General features: G+C 37.6%; 4 protein-coding genes across 14 annotated transcripts in view; 2 read left to right on the forward strand and 2 right to left on the reverse strand.

Annotated features, from left to right (window-relative positions):
* LOC111445349 (protein SENSITIVITY TO RED LIGHT REDUCED 1) overlaps positions 1–6,731 on the forward strand; it is a 7,587-nt gene extending 856 nt beyond the window's left edge. Inside the window, exons 2-3 of one of the 6 annotated variants that reach the window (XR_002710822.1) lie at positions 221–1,285; positions 1,334–1,398. Coding sequence is in view for 5 of the 6 variants with exons in the window: in XM_023083682.1 (XP_022939450.1) it covers positions 296–1,129 (834 nt within the window). In the remaining variant the exon portion in view is untranslated. Of the gene's footprint in view, positions 1–19; positions 88–220; positions 1,408–1,905; positions 1,989–3,678; positions 3,923–6,648 lie in introns of those variants that run through there. The other 5 variants (XM_023083682.1, XM_023083681.1, XM_023083683.1 and 2 more) reach the window with 5 other exon arrangements.
* LOC111445348 (probable ADP-ribosylation factor GTPase-activating protein AGD11) lies at positions 1,713–9,952 on the reverse strand. 3 transcript variants are annotated; one of them, XM_023083678.1, is made up of 12 exons: positions 9,562–9,952; positions 9,372–9,437; positions 9,165–9,255; positions 7,467–7,538; positions 7,098–7,145; positions 4,990–5,074; positions 4,575–4,650; positions 3,649–3,812; positions 3,302–3,560; positions 2,681–2,797; positions 2,485–2,580; positions 1,713–2,191 (listed from the first exon to the last, which is right to left on the reverse strand). In XM_023083678.1, the coding sequence occupies exons 3-12, from the start codon at positions 9,205–9,207 to the stop codon at positions 1,910–1,912; spliced, it is 1,242 nt and encodes a 413-aa protein (XP_022939446.1). In that variant the 5' UTR covers positions 9,208–9,255; positions 9,372–9,437; positions 9,562–9,952; the 3' UTR covers positions 1,713–1,909. The 3 variants fall into 3 exon arrangements, with proteins under 3 accessions (XP_022939446.1, XP_022939445.1, XP_022939447.1); XM_023083677.1 differs by having other exon boundaries at positions 9,165–9,300; XM_023083679.1 differs by lacking the exon at positions 9,372–9,437 and having other exon boundaries at positions 9,165–9,318.
* Positions 9,953–10,903: 951 nt separating this feature from the next.
* On the forward strand, positions 10,904–14,552 carry LOC111445420 (uridine 5'-monophosphate synthase-like). Its single transcript, XM_023083776.1, has 7 exons — positions 10,904–11,811; positions 11,943–12,026; positions 12,849–12,931; positions 13,027–13,114; positions 13,473–13,727; positions 14,055–14,253; positions 14,315–14,552. The coding sequence occupies exons 1-6, from the start codon at positions 11,008–11,010 to the stop codon at positions 14,181–14,183; spliced, it is 1,443 nt and encodes a 480-aa protein (XP_022939544.1). The 5' UTR covers positions 10,904–11,007; the 3' UTR covers positions 14,184–14,253; positions 14,315–14,552.
* A 120-nt stretch (positions 14,553–14,672) lies between these two features.
* LOC111445421 (E3 ubiquitin-protein ligase DIS1-like) lies at positions 14,673–17,494 on the reverse strand. Of its 4 annotated transcripts, none has more exons than XM_023083777.1 (4): positions 16,911–17,085; positions 16,566–16,803; positions 15,915–16,301; positions 14,673–15,215 (listed from the first exon to the last, which is right to left on the reverse strand). In XM_023083777.1, exons 1-4 carry the CDS (start codon positions 16,991–16,993, stop codon positions 14,895–14,897), a joined length of 1,029 nt encoding a protein of 342 aa, XP_022939545.1. In that variant the 5' UTR covers positions 16,994–17,085; the 3' UTR covers positions 14,673–14,894. The 4 variants fall into 4 exon arrangements, with proteins under 4 accessions (XP_022939545.1, XP_022939546.1, XP_022939547.1 ...); XM_023083778.1 differs by lacking the exon at positions 16,911–17,085 and adding an exon at positions 17,270–17,494 and having other exon boundaries at positions 14,895–15,215; XM_023083779.1 differs by lacking the exon at positions 16,911–17,085 and adding an exon at positions 17,092–17,225 and having other exon boundaries at positions 14,895–15,215.
* Positions 17,495–17,550: the final 56 nt, after the last annotated feature.

Below are 17,550 nucleotides of genomic sequence, written 5' to 3' on the forward strand. Positions count from 1 at the left end.
TTTTTTTTTTTTTTTTTTTTTTCTTTCCACATACAGTTTTGTGCTATTGATTCAATTTGGCGATCTTTTGATTGAATCCAAGCTAATGCACCCTGAATCTGAGCTTTAATGTTCACTATTTCCTTGATTTCATTTTGTTCGTACTGTCTCGCTTTCAGCAGTAGAATGAGTTCATTCACGATTTTGATGTGCTGGATTTTTTTTTATATATTTAATGCAGAATTTTCTGCTTTCGGAAGATTCTTGGTTAGAAAAGAGAAGCTGTAATCAGGACTGGACGATTATCTCTTGACGGATGGCAGCGTCGGCAAAAACTCTCGCGGTTCCGGATCAGTCAAATAATGGCGACTGGACAGTTGTTCTACCTCGTCGCGGCAGGCAGAGGAAAACTTTTCCGAAGCTCAGAAATCGAGAAGATCAGCGGACTTGGTCTCCCACTGATCAGGCTAATGATGCAATCAGAGAATCGAAACTGTTGCAGAAGATGGAAATCTGTATTAAGAAAGTTGAGAGCTCCCAATTTTATCGAACTCTTATTGACGAGCTTGGAACGACGCCAGTCTTGGAATCCTTAAATAGGGTTTTGGCCTCGGAATCAAAGATGGAGATGGTAATCTATGGCGTTGGAAGCATAGAGAATTACGAAAATCCTCGATTGCAGCTCAGTCTTGCAATCTTGTTGAAGAGAAAATTTAGTTGGATTGGAAGTTTGGAGGTGTTCGATCCAATTCTTTCTGCAACTGAATGTCGGGTAATGGAATCCTTTGGTTGTTCCGTTCTATCAGTAAATGAGGAAGGACGGCGATGTGCGCAGAAGGCAACATTGTTCTTTATGCCCCATTGCGAGGCAGAGCTGTACGACAATCTTTTACAGGAAAATTGGACGGTGGAGCTGTTGAATCACGTTGTGCTGTTTGGAAATAGCTTTGAGATCTATGAACAGTTTGTATCTGAATTCAAGAGCTCACCCGTTGTTGATTCAGCAAAGTACATTTTAGCCTCAAGAAAGTTCACACGCGAGATCAAAATCAAGACACTTTCAGATGATTATTTTGGTGCTTTCCATGATTCGAGTTGGCATTTTTTCAGCCCTGTTTCACCGACGGAGCTGCAATTCACAGATCTTTGAAGAACATTGTCTAGTGATTGGAAAAACAGCCAGGTAAATGCACTCTTATAATTGAACATGGATTTTGTTCTTTTCCAAACATAGGAATGAATGTTCATCATTTGTGCCATGCTTGACTCACATTCCAATATATGAGGACTTGAGAACCATTTTTAGGTGTATATCCTATTTCACTTGGCAGGGCTAAGGCAGTAGTTAGTTTAGCTAAGCATCGACTAACATCAATTGACTATACTTCATCAATTGTTTGAATTGAATATCATTGTAGATCTTGATTGTTGTGCTTTTAGGATCAAAATAGAATTCATGAAGATGTTGTTGATGAACTCATCGGTATTGTTCTACTTCCTATCATGAAAGATGACCTTGGAATGAACAGATCAGATCTTACACGGACAATCCTGATGCCTGCAAAATTTCAGCGAATTTTAACTTGACCTCAAAATCAAAATCAGTAGATGTCAATTAGTGCTGAGCTATATATAACCGTACGAAGGTTTAGATTTACCTAAATATTGCAGTGCAAGATCCTCTTTCAACCATAATAAATGACCTCAATTTCCAAACAAAGAAAGGACCAATAAACACAGCGGAAACAAACAAGGGTAGATTAATCTAAGCATATATATTCCACCACTCTTTTTTATTTACACATTACATATCAATTATATACAACAGGTTGTTTTTGCTAAACTCATTTGATTGGGATTGGATTGAAGGTTCTTCCATCATAGCGAACAAAGTAATTTCCAAATCTTGTGCTTTTGGATCAGCAGCCATCTATTGTGTGAGAGGAATGCATTCTAGCTCAATCTCAAGGACACCTTTCTCCACATTCTGCAATCTTAGAGAAATATCCTGTCTGACCTTTCCATCTACAAGGTTAATGACCCCATCTTTTACCAAGGTATTGTCGGTACTCGCCATCCATTTTCCCAGCTGCATTGATTCATCAATTGTGGACTTCTCATACGCCTTGGTCGCAGCGACCAATGGTTGAATGTCGATTTCAGCCTCACCCATGAAGTCATCAGTTGAAAATGTGTCCTTATCATAGACGAGCTGTAGAAATCATCTTTTGGTATCTTACTAAGAGGAAATGATCTAAAACAGTCAAAAGCTTAAGAACATAGGATCATACAAGAGGCTCCTTGATGAACATTATAGAATTTAAAGCCTAAGAACACGATGGATGATACAAGCGATGCGTTAACGAAGCTGCAGAAATCATTATTTGGTATACTACTCACTGTAAATGATCTAATACAATCAGACGCTTAAATGCGTATGCATATTGAATTCATGATTTCCTTCTCTGATGTTTTAACATTTGAAAAGATATGTTCGATGCTTACCACTTTTAATGGAGGGATATTCTCGGGAATTGACAACATTAATCTCTCGTTCCAAACTGGGTTAAGGTTGCTCTTAATAACACGAGTCTTCACTGACTGCAATATACGACAATAGAAGTCATTACCAAATAGCAAAGTAGCTGATACCAATCTTCACCCTAAATGTGGACCAAAGTAATGTAAGAGAGAGGCTCACTTGTTGACCCAACATGAGAATTACATAGGGGTCGCTGGTCACCACGTCTCGGACAGCTAGGTTTGTGCCTCTAACCACATTAACCTTGACCAAGCCAACAAATTCAACCATACCTGCCTACAAACATTACATCTGAAGTAAGAAGATGCAATATCCATATCAAACAAAAAATTCAAGCCACAACACTTGCTTTTGGATTTCATTCTCTAGTCCCGAACATAAATTTGACTGCTAGATCAAAGTTCCAGCTTTCATTTTTCAACTTTTCATAGATGGAGAAGGTGCCATGGTACGCATTTATATCGAGAGACAAGACTAATTTTTGGCTAATCAGACCATGCTGAACTCAGTAGAAATGATGCGCTTTTTCAGTGCCATCCTCTTGAATGTGTTGTCCATAACTTAAAACACAAATTTATGCGGCTCCATTGTATCAAATGATCCCTATTTTGTTAGTTTCAAATGTTTATAATTGGGAGAGAATGGTAGCAACCAAAAATTTCAAAACAAAGTGGAATTTGTAATTCTCTTCCGCACTCCACACACAACTTAAAAGCTGAAGGAAATTATTGATAAGAAAAATCCATAATCAAAACGCAAAATAGAAAGAACAGTTATTACCGATGTTTGTCTGGAGACTGAAGGGCCTCTCTTGTCTAAAGTTTTCTGCTCACTATCTCTTCTAATTATCCGGCTGGTACGAAATACATGCCCAATGCGATACCTAGTAGGTTGTTTCTCATATGGCCTTTTGTCGTTGGTACCATTGTTGCTTGGGGTGTTACTTAGGGAGCATGATGAACTGCTTTTATTCAATAAGTTGTTATCACTAGAATTTTGACTGCTGGCGTTATAAAATTGCAGCAGTTCATACTTTCTCCTAAATTTACAGAAAATGTGATTCTTTAATAGAATATCCTCAATAATTTGATTTCCTCCATACATGAAATAACATACACTTGTGATACCTTATAAAGTCGTGGCGCTCCTCTATACAGGAATCTGGTTTCGGTTTTATGTGCCCATCGGTGATGCAAGCTTCATACTTCATGTTTACATCTGTGTTTCCACCGATGCTCATCAAAGTATCGACTTGTTCGTCTGTCCAATTATCTAGTTTCACTGAGAAAACCTGACATTTATTGTTGATAAATTTAGTTCACAAAATGCATTGCATGAGATACGAGCATTCAAGAATGAGATTCGAAGTCAATATGATAACAGTAAATAGTTTGCAGACCTGCTATTTGGTTCTTGGTTTTTGGTAAGGAAACTTGAATTCTTAGCCAAATTTATAATTACTACTGAAACAAGTCTTTGCATCATGCTCATGGATTACCCCTACTAATCTCAGGAGTTTGTACATTCCAAGGCCAACTTCTAGAGATAGCAAAGGTTTTAAATTAAGGTCTCCACCTGGGGCTTAAAACCAAGACTTTATAGGGTTCCTCTGAGTATCCCAATCTCTTGTCATCAAGAGCCTCTCTTAGGGTTCATCCATGATTTTCCACCAGAGAGTTGTCCTCGACAGAAATTATACTGATTTCTTAAAGCCCGAACACGAACTATTCGAGTATTGAAAATTTAGAGCAATATTACACTCAAAGGAGTCAATGTGATCGTCCATATCTAACTTTCATTCATTTGGGTGCACTGTTTCAAAGTATTTTGAGGGTTGATGATGAGTTTTAAAAGATCAAGTGCTATCTATTATTTGGATTGTGATTCTGAAATATCAGACTCTTTGACAATGTTCTTTATAAAATTTTCTATCATGAAAAGCATATCCAAAACTATCACGTCATCAAGCAGCACGGTCAAGACGTACCTTAAGTGTTTGCTATTAGGATTATAAAAATGCCATAAGAAGAGAAGGAAAAAGAAAAGGAGAAACCTTAGAGATATGAACTCCTAGACTTCTGTGTACTCCAGAACACTTTATACAGATAAACACTCCCAAATTTAACGATCTGCATCCATAAACCAGAGGTTAAGAACAAAATACTAAACTCTGAATATTGAATATATATGTTGAGAAGTTTTAGTGTATATCAAAGGTAAGAGATGTTACATTTTGTATAAAGTTGAAACCACCTAAGACACCAAAAGTGTTAAAAGTAATTGATCCTTTTGTAATTTATACAATGTCAGAAGAAATTTGAGTCCAAGGAATGGATCTCTCCCTTGAACAATTCAATGGCATTGAGCTTTTAAAATTTTCATCACATTTCCCACACGCCACATTACAACTTAATCAGGACTTAAAGAACTTGTACGAACGAAAAATTAAACAAAACACTTAGACTTACACCCATTTTGGATCCGGTGATCCGCAATCTGCACACAAGTTGTTACCAGGCTGACACAAGAGATCTTCCAATCTTTTCTGGGGTCCTGATTGAAGGTAACACAAATGAATATAGTTCACATAGCTTCTTCTACTATGTCAGGAGAATACATAAGACTAATAGAAACACACCTCATGTTCCAAAAGAACATAAAAATAACACATTATTGTTATCAATGAGAAATTGATGCAACACTCGAGAAAGTAGAAACACGTGTATGCAACAGCAAATAGAATTGGAGAAACAAAATATTCTCATACTTAATCTGAACAAAAATATAACTAAAACCAATATCAGGTACAAGACCTTAAAATTTGGGTTCTATTGGTTTATAACATACAGCAAGACTGAGTTGACCTGTCTCTATCGTGAAACTAAGAGAGTGATCAGTATAGAATGTGGGAACTGGAAGCCACAAAAAAAGTTAAAAGGAAAGGAAAACTGAAGCCAAATTGAGAAGGTTGCTATCATTTGATATTTGTGAGGAATCTAAAAAGTGTCATCAACAAGATGCAAATGGACACAAATCCTATTTTGACCAATAGTTAACCCCTTAATCGACCCTCGTCAACCCCAGTGAAGAATCTTGCTAAAGCGATTACTAACAGGAAGAGGGAAAAGAGAAAGATTGCCTCGTCTTAAGAAGAGAATTCTTACCCTGCAAGCTGAACATAATCAAATAGAATAAAGAACAATGTACTTTGGCGTGTGAACTTTAATCACATTTAATCAAGTTTTACTTTGGAAGACATGATGATCATATATAAACAGTTATCTAAAAAAGTACTAGAGAAAATACATGCAAAAAAATATACTGTGTTCATTTTCTACTATCTTAAAACTATTTTTAAAAATTATCTTGAAAAAATTTATCAAAAACTGTTTTTCTATTAAAAAAAAAGTAGAAAGTGTTTTCCGAACCCTTCTTCCAGACTACCTCTATAGCTATCTGTAGCACCCATAAAGAGGGCCTTTTTTTTGAGATAAAAGGATACTGGTAGGACACAAGAGGTTGGGAGTATGACAGGAACAAAAACATTTTGACACAAGACGGAGACATTCAAATGAAAGAAGAAAAGTTTTCTTCTATCTCTTTCTTAAGCTGGAAAAGAAGCCCTTAAAAACGGGGTTCTTATGCAGGATGGCATTTTAGCACTTTCTTTAGAAGTATCCACTACATCCCAAATCATAAGTGGAAACCAAAAGTTGCACAATAGAAACAACGCATGCCTTAACTTAGCTCTAGAAAGCTAGTCCTATGATCATGCTTGGAAGTCATCACCATTGTGCCTACGCCTTAACTCAGCTCTACCTTTCATTCTTTTAGATTGGAGTTCCCTTATTATAGTTTGTTGGGCTCCTTTTGCTGGACCTTTGTTTGACTGTGTATCTTTTTGTATGCCCTTGTATACTTTTTCATTTCTCTCAATGAAAACTCTGTTTCTTAAAAAAAAAAAAATCATGTTTGGTAGGCATCATGCTCTAGTAGCATACATACAATTTTCAGTTGACTTTAAAGTTCTCGTTGTAGCACACCTGCGCCCCTAAGATTAAAGGTCTTTTGTGGATTCACACACTATGAGCCTTGACTTCCCTCATACCACTAACTTTGTCCCACAGGCCGCCCTTATCTTCCCCCACTGGGAAAAAATTAGGGAACTTCAAGAGTACTGCATCAAATGGAATGGGAGAAAAAAGTAAGGCAAAAAAGGTGCTTCCTGCTGGCAGCACAGACAATCAAGGTTGTCAGCTGGAGTATGGTCGTCCAAAAGTTTAATCACAGCAGCCCATTGGAAGCCTTGAAGAGTGAAATTTCTGACAGCTAAACTGAATATTCTGATGTTACCCAAACTACAGTAAAAGATTATTTCTAGAGTTAAGAATGATCCCTATTTCACATTTAAGTAATCTCATGTCAGTACTTTTTCAGAATGGAAGACATTAATGGTCAAAGAATCAGCAGGTTGACTAGACTTTACATCTGCTACAATAAAACCTTTTATAGCATTTAGCTCCATCTACTTTCTACAATATTAATAAGTGCTATTACAGTTATAAAGATATAATACCAGAGAGCTGTTGATCATTCTTCCAGTTCCAGCTTTGTGTTTCTGCATCTGAATACAAGAAATCATAGAGAATTGAAGAAATGAAAAAGAGTGAAAGATCTGACAGCTAAACTAAGCATTCTGATGTTACCCAAGCTACAGTAAAAGATCATATACTGAAGTTAAAAAAGATTCCAAACTCAGTAATTAACTAATCTCCTGAGGTTGAGTTTCTTTAGGAAAACTTGTCATCGACTCAACAGGTTGACAAAACATTGCATTTCCGACATTTAACACTTCCTCCAGGAGTTGGCTCCATCTTCTTTCAAAAATATTCCTTAATAAGTGCTATTGCAATTACAAAGATATTGAGAGATGAAGATGTAATACCAGACAGCGTTCGACTGCAGTCCCAGCCTGGCATTTCTGAATCTGGAAACAGGAGATCAAAGAGAGAAGCGCCTGGCACATTTGAATCGTGTCAAGGAGATTTCAATGTAATGAAGGTGCACGAGCTGAGCTCTTCATAGGTCAGTGACAACAGATACATGCCCACTTTTTTTAAGCTATATGTGTAGTAACCCAATATTATAGATAACAGAGAACAGGTCCCAACAGTCTGTTTGAACAAATGATAAATAATGTGTGTTTACTCATGTAGTAGTAAGTGTAAATCCTATAAGTCTGTGACGATTATCTATACACCCTTATTTCCAGTCTCCACAACAAAAAGAAAAAAACACACAAGACCAGATGGATAATTCATTTCAATCCTAAAGTAAGACCCTTCCAAAACATAATCAAATGGGACAACTGTCTTCAAATCAAAGTAGTTGATCTGGATCCATAAGAAACTTAATGTGCCCAAACAGTTCTTAACCTTGAGTGGGGGAAGATCAATTATATAACACATCATCATAATGTATCATCTCAATAAAAAATCAAAAAGCTTTGGAGTAGGAATTTGAATCTCCGACCTCATAGAAAGAAATAAATGTCTTTAACTGTTGGTGTTCATGTTACCTACTACAAAATGTGTTTATTATATTGTCAATCATCATGCATACTCTCATAAAAGGAAGTATATGAACGAAGTTTTCAATGAATTGATTTTGTAATATCCAAGATCAAGGTTTAATAACTATCAGCTGGAAATATAAATTATCTAGCTCATAGGAGAGATTACAATGGTCGAAAGGATACCACATTTCAAATAATTAAGTGTCGATCTCACATTCATCCTAGATCTCTCTCCACCCAGCCTCCACCTCAATTATGATAGCCCATACTCCAATTTTTTTTTTCTATAGTCGATAATCCATATTTAATCGAAAAACCAGTTCTATCTGTAGTGATACATTGTTCCACTTACAACATAACCTCCAAGGGGCATCTAGAAAATCGAAAACCTTCCATCAAACATAAACTTGGAAACCTATCAACACACTTTAAATAGCATCTGATTTTTATTCATCTCGACTATGAAGCATGTATTGTTTGGATGGAATGGGTCAATATGATCTAGAGCATTCAAAAGCTTCTAATAAATGCATCTAAAGCTTCCCAATAACTATCATTGGAAAAAATGAAAGAACACAGAAACAAGCGAGATGGCACAAAAAGACAACCCAACAAAAGAAGCCTCAAAGCTAACTATACAAAAAGGAGCTCTAATTCAAAATAATAAGACCTAGAGGAAAAATACAAAAATCCTTACAGACTGATGGCCAAGTAGAAGCAGCTGCACTTTTCAAAGGAAGAGAAATCCAATTAATCAGTAGTTAACTTAATCAACACTATCAAACCCGCCAAACTGGCCATTTAGCTTCTGTAAGGTCCCTTAACTTCCTATTGGATAATTCACTGCTCTACTTAGAATTAATATTCAAATCTTTAGCCTCAAAGTTTTCTTCCAGTCTTGGGTAACAGTAGAACTTCCACCAAGCTAGTCAAGTGAATTTTTCATTCTAATATCACAAGAATTCCATCCCTTCAATTCCTCTCTCCCACAATTAATCAACACGAACACAAACACGAACAAATCTTGGGCTATTGCAATGAACAATCATTTGCAGAGATGAAAAATACCTGAAACGGCATTAGAATCCGCATTCTGGTGCTGGGTTGACATCTTCAGCCTCAAATAACGTGCACACAAATCATGAAATAATGGAGCAATCTGAAAACAGCCATGCTCTTAGCTCATCCACTGGACCCCATTGATCTAGGTCGTAATCTAAAACTTGAGAGAGAGCATAATAAACATAGTGAATAGGAAATCAAAGGTGTTCTTACAGGTTTGACAAATTGACGAATGAAATGAACAGCCTAGATTAACATGATTCTGCCCTGGCTTCTTCTCTGCACGAAACAAAATCAAAATCCACAAGCAAGCAAATCAAAAACGAAAACCAAACACTTCGGCGCCAAATTTAAACCAAAATACGCATAACAAACAACATGAAAAACACCAATCGATGCTTACCATACAAGAGATTAGAAACGGAGGAGGCGCGACGCTGACGATAGTTCAATGCATTTAAATGAAAATCTGCAAATCATTGCGCATACAAAAGGCAAGAAATCCATCCATAAACGAAAATTTTCGAAGAACTATCGAAAACCGATTTCAACGAAATTGTGTGGAAGAAATGCAGAGAAAAAACGGAAATCAGAGAGCAAATGTCATCATCAGAACGTGATTTTCATTGCTCAAAATTTTGTGTCGGTTAGCAACAAAATCGAATTGAATTGGAGAGAAAATAAAATCCAATTGAATTGGGGAGAAAATAAAATGGTCCGATGATTTTCCAAACAAATTCATCCGTTTTCGTCCGGTGAACGTAGTTTCATGGTTTATATGAAATGGATGTGATTTGAGTGATTCCAAACAGGTATTTAATATTTTTTTAATTAGTTCATAATAAAATAATTAACAATTAATTGCTTCAAAATAAAATAATTAACAATCTTCTTTTTAAGTAATAACGAATGAGAGAGGGTCGGAGGGTTAGTTTAGGCAGCAAAAAAAATAAATTCAAATTATTATTAAATATTTATAAAAAATAATAAAATAATAAAATAAAATAAAAACTACCGACTAAAAAAAATATCTTTAATTTTGAATGGAAACCGTTAATAATTTATTTTTAAAATATCTTTGTGATTTTAATAATGTTTCAAAAAATACAATTGAACCTTAAAATATCTCATCAATATTTTTTCTACTCTTCAAAAAAATTATAAAATACATGGGTTAGTCCCGATAGACATGTTTTAACAAGCTAAGATGGTCGATTTGTTCCGAGACATAGGATGACATTATGATGCATGGTCCTGTTGAACCAAGATGACGACTGTGATGCATTGTTGAGAGAGACTTTGCCGTAGAGTAGATGCAAGGTCGAGTTGGATGACTAGACTTAATGTAGATGCAAGTCGGTTAGAGTCGCAGACAATTGAACATGTACGCACGAGCAACGTGTGCGACCGAAGAAGCTTGAATTACGCACAAGTTGTGTTCGGTTGGCGAAGAAGAACCTCACTCAAAGTCCAACAACACGGGCTTGAGTTCCCCCAAGACTAGTTATGAGCGTGTCAATATTATGATGTCACACAGTTAAGAATGTATGACCGTAACGAGAGTTAAATGGAAACTTTGTAAAGTTTTGAGGAGCAAATATAAAAAAAAGGAAAAATTGGGGAATAAATGTGTAATAAGCATAAGATGAGGGGGGAAATATTATATTTGTAAAGTTCCAAAAAGCATAAAATGGAAAAGAAAAGGGACCAAAAGGAAATATATTTGAAATTTCATTTCGCACAGCCAGTGGCAAAATCCCATACAAGCCAAAAGCTGATCCCTTCTTATCGTCCTCATCAATGCTTCTCTCTGTCCGCCATTGATATACAGGCGCAGAAGCTCCACGCAATGTCACCAGCAACAGTTTCTCCGGCGATGGAGTCCTTAGTTTTGCAACTTCACGAAATCTCTGCTGTTAAGTTCGGCAACTTCAAGCTCAAGACTGGTATAAACTCTCCAATATACATTGATCTTCGCGTTATTATTTCTTATCCTTCGCTGCTCACTCGAATTTCCAAAACCCTAATTTCTTCTCTTCCTTCATCTACCTCCTACGACCTCGTTTGCGGTGTTCCTTACACCGCTCTTCCTATTGCGACTTGCATCTCCGTTTTAAACAATATTCCGATGGTTATGCGCCGGAAGGAGATTAAGGATTATGGCACTGCGAAAGCGATCGAAGGTCGTTACCGAATGGATCAACGATGTTTGATTATTGAGGATTTGGTGACGAGCGGTGCGTCGGTTTTGGAGACTGCTGCGCCGCTGCGGGCGGCGGGGATGAAGGTGAGTGATGCGGTTGTGTTGCTTGATAGAGAGCAGGGTGGGCGAGAGAATTTGGAGGAGAATGGGATTAAATTGCATTCGACGATTAAGTTGAGCGAGGTGGTGAGGATCTTGAAGGAGAAGGGGATTGTTGGAGAAGAAATGGAAGGGGTGGTGGGGAAATTCTTGGTTGAGAATCGGAAGGTTGCGGTGCCGAAAGTGGAGAAGCCTGTTAGAGCTAAGTCCATTTCCTTTCAAGAAAGAGCGAGGTTGGCGAAGAATCCGATGGGAAAGAGGCTGTTCGAGGTGATGATCGAGAAGGAAAGCAATTTGTGCGTAGCGGCCGATGTTGGCACCGCCGCGGAGCTGCTCGACATCGCTGAGAAAGTAAGAGCATTCTAGAATTTCTGAATTTTCTAGGCTTTGCTCATTAACACCCAGATTAAACCAATGTACGAAATCATAAAGAAAGATGAAAATGAATTGGGTTTGAAGTATAAACCATTTTTGTCAATCAGGTTGGGCCAGAGATTTGCTTGCTGAAAACTCATGTGGATATACTGCCAGATTTCACCCCCGACTTCGGTTCCAAACTTCGCTCGGTATATTTCTTCCAGAATCTTTCTTTCTTTGTACTTATTATAGACACAGGTTTGTTGTTAATGCTTGTTTGTATACGGTAGTATTGCTGGCCAGATACCTTGGTTGATGATAACAAGAATACGTGAGATCTCACGTTAATCGGAGAGGGAACAAAGCATTTCTTATAAGGGTGTGGAAACCTCTCCTTAGTAGATGCCTTTTAAAATCGTGAGGCTGATGACGATCCGTAATAGGCCAAAACATACAATATCTATTAATGGTGAGCTTGGTCTATTACAAATGATATCAGAGTCAGATACCAGGCGGTGTGCCAGCGAGGACGCTGGGCCCCAAGGGGGTGGATTGTGAGATCTCACATCGGTTGGAGAGGGTGCGGAAACTTCTCCCTAGTAGATGTGTTTTAAAATCGTGAGGCTGACAGCGATACGTGACGGGCCAAAATGGACAATATCTACTAGCAACAGACTTAGACTGTACATAGTATCGTTAACTTGTGAACTTGTTTAGTTGGCACTCTGTTTTCACATTACCAGCATTTCATTAGTTCTAGATTGCCAATACCAACATTATGATATCAAGCTGGATTGTATTGATGCCTCACGGTTAATTTCCTCATATGTGGTGCCCTTTTTGAGGGAGGTGCAGGCTACGGTTAGACATAATGTCCATGATTCGAAGTGAAATCTGTCTATTCTTTTGTCTCCTATCTCAACAACAATCTAAGCTCTTTCTTGTAGTTCTTGTCTATTGTTTTTTTTTGCTATTTCTTATCTGAATTTGTGTTTTGGCATGATAGCTTACAACAACTCACTGCAATGCAGATTGCTAAGAAACACAACTTCTTAATCTTTGAAGACCGCAAGTTTGCAGACATTGGAAATACAGTAACAATGCAGTATGAAGGGTGGGCCTCTCAACATTTCCGTCTCTTATTTACATTTTCTTTTACTTTCCAGCAATCCCCCGGGAGTTCCTGAAATTTTGTGTTTGCAAATGCAGAGGTATTTTTCATATATTAGACTGGGCAGATATAGTCAATGCCCACATTATTTCTGGTCCTGGAATTGTAGATGGATTGAAATTAAAGGTATGCACCAACACTCTAAAGATCGTTTAAGCCCGTTTCATAACTTCAATCCAAAGAAACTCTTAAAGGGTATTAAAATGGTTTTTGAGATGAAATTCTTGTGCTTTTTTCATCTGAAACTACTATTTGCTAAAAGTATTCTTCTAGACAAATGAAGCTTTCTTTGATACACATGTAACGCTCCAAGCCCACCGCTAGTAGATATTGTCTTCTTTGGGCTTCCCCTCAAGGTTTTTAAAACGCGTCTACTAGGAAGAGGTTTCCACACCCTTATAAGGGATGTTTCGTTCTCCTCACTAACCGATGTGGGATCTCATATTACATTTCCTAAATGTATTTATCTTTCTGGATGGCGTAGGGGTTGCCTCGAGGTAGGGGTCTTTTACTGCTAGCTGAAATGAGCTCAGCTGGAAATCTTGCCACAGGAGACTACACATCCACAGCCGTTAGAATTGCAGAAGAGCATTCTGATTTCGTCATTGGCTTCATTTCTGTTAATCCAGCATCCTGGCCAGGTGCGCCTGGAAATCCTACATTCATTCATGCCACCCCTGGAGTCCAAATGGTCAAGGGTGGTGACAATCTTGGACAGCAATACAATACCCCATATTCTGTAAGTTCTATCCAATATTTTCTTCTCGTCTTCTGTTTCTTATCAATTACTCGAATTGGTTGTTGGACTTTATCTTTTTTAATCTTTCTTTATTCGAATTGGTTGTTGATATAGAGAAGTATTGTTCTTTCTTGTTTTCGTTTTGTTATTCGTATGATTAAAAAGAGAGATTATCATGCATGTTGATTTCTAACTGTACTTTGAAGGAATGAGTTCAAATCCCAAAATATTCACTTACTTAAGATAATAAAATCCTAGGAGTATCCAAACAAATCAATTGGCACATGAGCATAATGTAACTTGAATTTGGAAAACAATGTTGTGCAGGTTATCCATGACAGAGGAAGTGATATCATAATAGTCGGGCGCGGGATAATAAAGGCAGCAAATCCTGCCGATGCAGCACGGGAGTATCGTCTGCAGGGATGGGATGCATATTTAGCTAAGACCACCTAAATTTAACTTGAATTTAGGAAATAATGTTGTGCGGGTTGTCTAGAACAGAGGATGCAGCCTGGGAGTATCATCTGCAAGGATGAGATGCATATTTGGCTTAAGACTCTACTTAGAACAGATATCCAATTAGCTCTGATAACATCTCGTGTACCCAATGAAAGCCAGTTTTAACCTAATTCAGTTCTAGAACTTGTGGTTTTTCAGTTTATGCATTGTTAAGTGACAATGTGTAGTCTGTACTATCATATGAAACTCAACTCCACATTAATTCTACGAACATGTTGCGTACATTCACACGAACTACTCGAAAGAGAACTTGTGCACGCACACTTCAAAAAAAGTTCAAGGAATCGAACCTGTTCTTCCCAAGTGTTGTCTTTGAAACATCTGAGCAGGCAGCATGAAATGTCCTGTCATTTACAAATTTAACCATATAATCATTATTTTCATAAATTTTATAAACTGGATCCAATGACTGAACAGGAGCAATGGGGTAATAACTGATACCGCTAATACTCAACAGGGAAATATGAGTAAGTTCAGTTCTTCATTGATAATCATCAATGGAGGGGAAGTTCTTCTAAATCATGGTTTCATGTAAGAGCAAGAAGTGTTTGCATCTTAATTAGAAACAGAAACACATGATTAGAAAGCCTCATTTACTCTACAAAAACGAACCAACCGACCGACCACTCGCCAAGATTTGAAGTATCACTGTTCTTTCCAAATTCTACCAGTCACCCTAAGCTTTAGTTCCTTCCGATCGCCACCAGAGAAGAAAAGAGCCATGTTGCGTTGGATAATGAGCCCATCGAAACTGTCCCGAACTTTCCGATGGCTGTCCCTGATGCTTCTGGGCACCCCTTGCCATACCATCTTCCTCCCATTTCCACCCACCTCGAGTCTATAGCTGTAGTTCTTTGCATCGTTATCGTCCCCCATGAACCGCAAAAAGGCTATGTATACTGGCGCCATCCCTAGCTGGAAAGCTTCGAAATGCAGGCAAAAGTATTGACCAAAGCAACTGAAAACCTGAGTTTTAAAATTCTAAATCAGAGTCATCCCACAATCAAGAATTCAAAGCTAAATATAAGCTATAGGTTTGCAGAATGATAGTACAATGAGGACCCTAGATTTCTGAACTAGCAAAATCTCTTCCACGTGGTCGGTGTGAGATTGTTGTCACCACAAATGCAGTTAAAGTGGCTACACCTACTCAGGATATCTAGTCTCATAGGATACGAGCATAGCTACTCGGGGTTACAAACTTAACTCAATACCTGTTACTTAAGTACTCCGAGCTCTAAACAATAAGAAATATTTGTCACCACAAATGCAGTAAAGTGGCTACACCTACTTAGGATATCTAGTCTTATAGGAGACGAGCATAGCTATTCAGGGTTACAAGCCTAACTCAAATACCTGTTACTTAGGTACTCCGAGCTCTAAACAATAAGAAATATTTCAGAAATAGTCTAATCTACAGGGGAGTACACTTTCTGATATATGACAGCAAAATCAAATTGAGCATCTCTTATGCTCAATTTCCCAGTTCCATTAACAGAAGAATTCGAAAGAAGTGCATGGTTTCATGCCAATGTTAAATCACTAAAATTTATGCATCTAACATGAATTTAATGGCTCAAAATATGCATAAGATATGCCAATGCGATTTTCCTGCCCAATACAGTAAGGAACAGAGTGGACGGTATGGTCTGCGTGGAAAATTACCGTTAGCATCCACGTAGCGTTTTCAACTTCTTGAGGGTTCGATTTTACGTATCGATGGTTGAATGTGCTTCCACTGTGCATGTCTACTTTATGATCATCTTTCAGGTGAGCCACCAAATAGGGTATATCACCGACGACTGAACATTCCGATCCAGCATATGGACAGCTATAAGGTCTATAAACACATTGGGATTCATGTTTGACCTTGCTGTAATATGGATATATGCCAATGCAGCCATAGCTCTGATATTTACATGGAAGTTCTAGAGATGCAGCCACCTTCTCCAATGCAAGACATCTTATATTCCCAAGTTCGTGCCTGCACGTCGGGCAGCGATTGTGCACCCGAGGCTTGCAACCAGAACACAGTGTGTGACCATTTGAACACTACAGAAACAAAAAAGAACACCATTAAAGAAAATGCTATCACCCGTAAGCTTAAGCACATCCCTTTTGAAAGGTATAAAACTTTGAGAGACCAAAATGTACAAGAATTGATAATAGATTCCAAAAGGAAGCATTTCACTCAGCTCATTCTAACTATAATCCTTCTTCTTTTTGGTTAAACACTAAAAACAAACCTCCATAATCATAGAATCTGCAAAGTTAACCACATCACATAAAGATGAACTAAGCAATTCATAACCAAACCTGATGTATTGGAGGGTACATTGCATTCAAACACACCGGGCATTCCAAGAGATCGCGAACGCTGCTCGAAACAGCAACGTTCGGTTTAAGTTCATTTTGAGCTGGATCGTCCACAGTTTCCCTGATGTCCATCATATCTTCATTCTGGGGAGGATCAATAACCTCTGGTTTGCTCCGCAAATCATCAAAATAAGGACCTCCAGATGCCATCCTTACAAGGCCAGTTTTATACCTCCACCTGAACATACGCACAAAATTTGATACAGAATCAATCTTTCCTTTTAAAAAAATTGAATTCAGAACTGTCATTAAGAGTACAACAGATAACATGCAAAACAAACAGACTCTGTATCAAGAGAATTCCAAAAAAAGGAATCCGAGGTTGAAATCAGTATTTTATTAATGGAATCCATAAATTTGCACGTCATGAAACGAAACAATGGAATTCCCTTCCCCTGAAGAATATGAAATCAAGAAATCTGAACAGAGCTATTTAAAGAACAACAAAAAGAATCGAAAACTCCACCCTCAAATTCAAAGAAACTCCACAATGGATCTAAGATTTAAACAGGTTAGGAACGTTTCCAGAGACTTCACATTCCATCAAATCTCGTCCAAGGGAAGAAAATCATCATAATCGGAGAACAAGAAAAATTAAAATCGAAGGAAAACAAAGAAAGAACGAAAAAAAGCAGGAATTATACCTAAAATCGCGACGAAACAGTGATTGAAAAGCACGGAAACCCTCAAAAAGAGTAACGTTCTTGGTGGGGGCGAAAGTAGAAACTCAACTACCGCATCGGAGAAATACGAACGCCAAAAAAGCGAAGGGTCTTCCAGCTCAAAGACGCAGAAAAAATTCAAAATGAAGCCGTTGAGAGAGACAGAAGCGGAGGATTATAGAGAGAGAAATTTCTGGGAGAATGTAAGAGAAGAAAAAAAAAAAAAAAAAAAAAAAAAAAAAAAAAAAAAAAAAAAAAAAAAA

This window comes from Cucurbita moschata, unplaced genomic scaffold (genome assembly GCF_002738365.1).
Source record: "Cucurbita moschata cultivar Rifu unplaced genomic scaffold, Cmos_1.0 Cmo_Scf00007, whole genome shotgun sequence".
Lineage (NCBI taxonomy): Eukaryota > Viridiplantae > Streptophyta > Magnoliopsida > Cucurbitales > Cucurbitaceae > Cucurbita > Cucurbita moschata.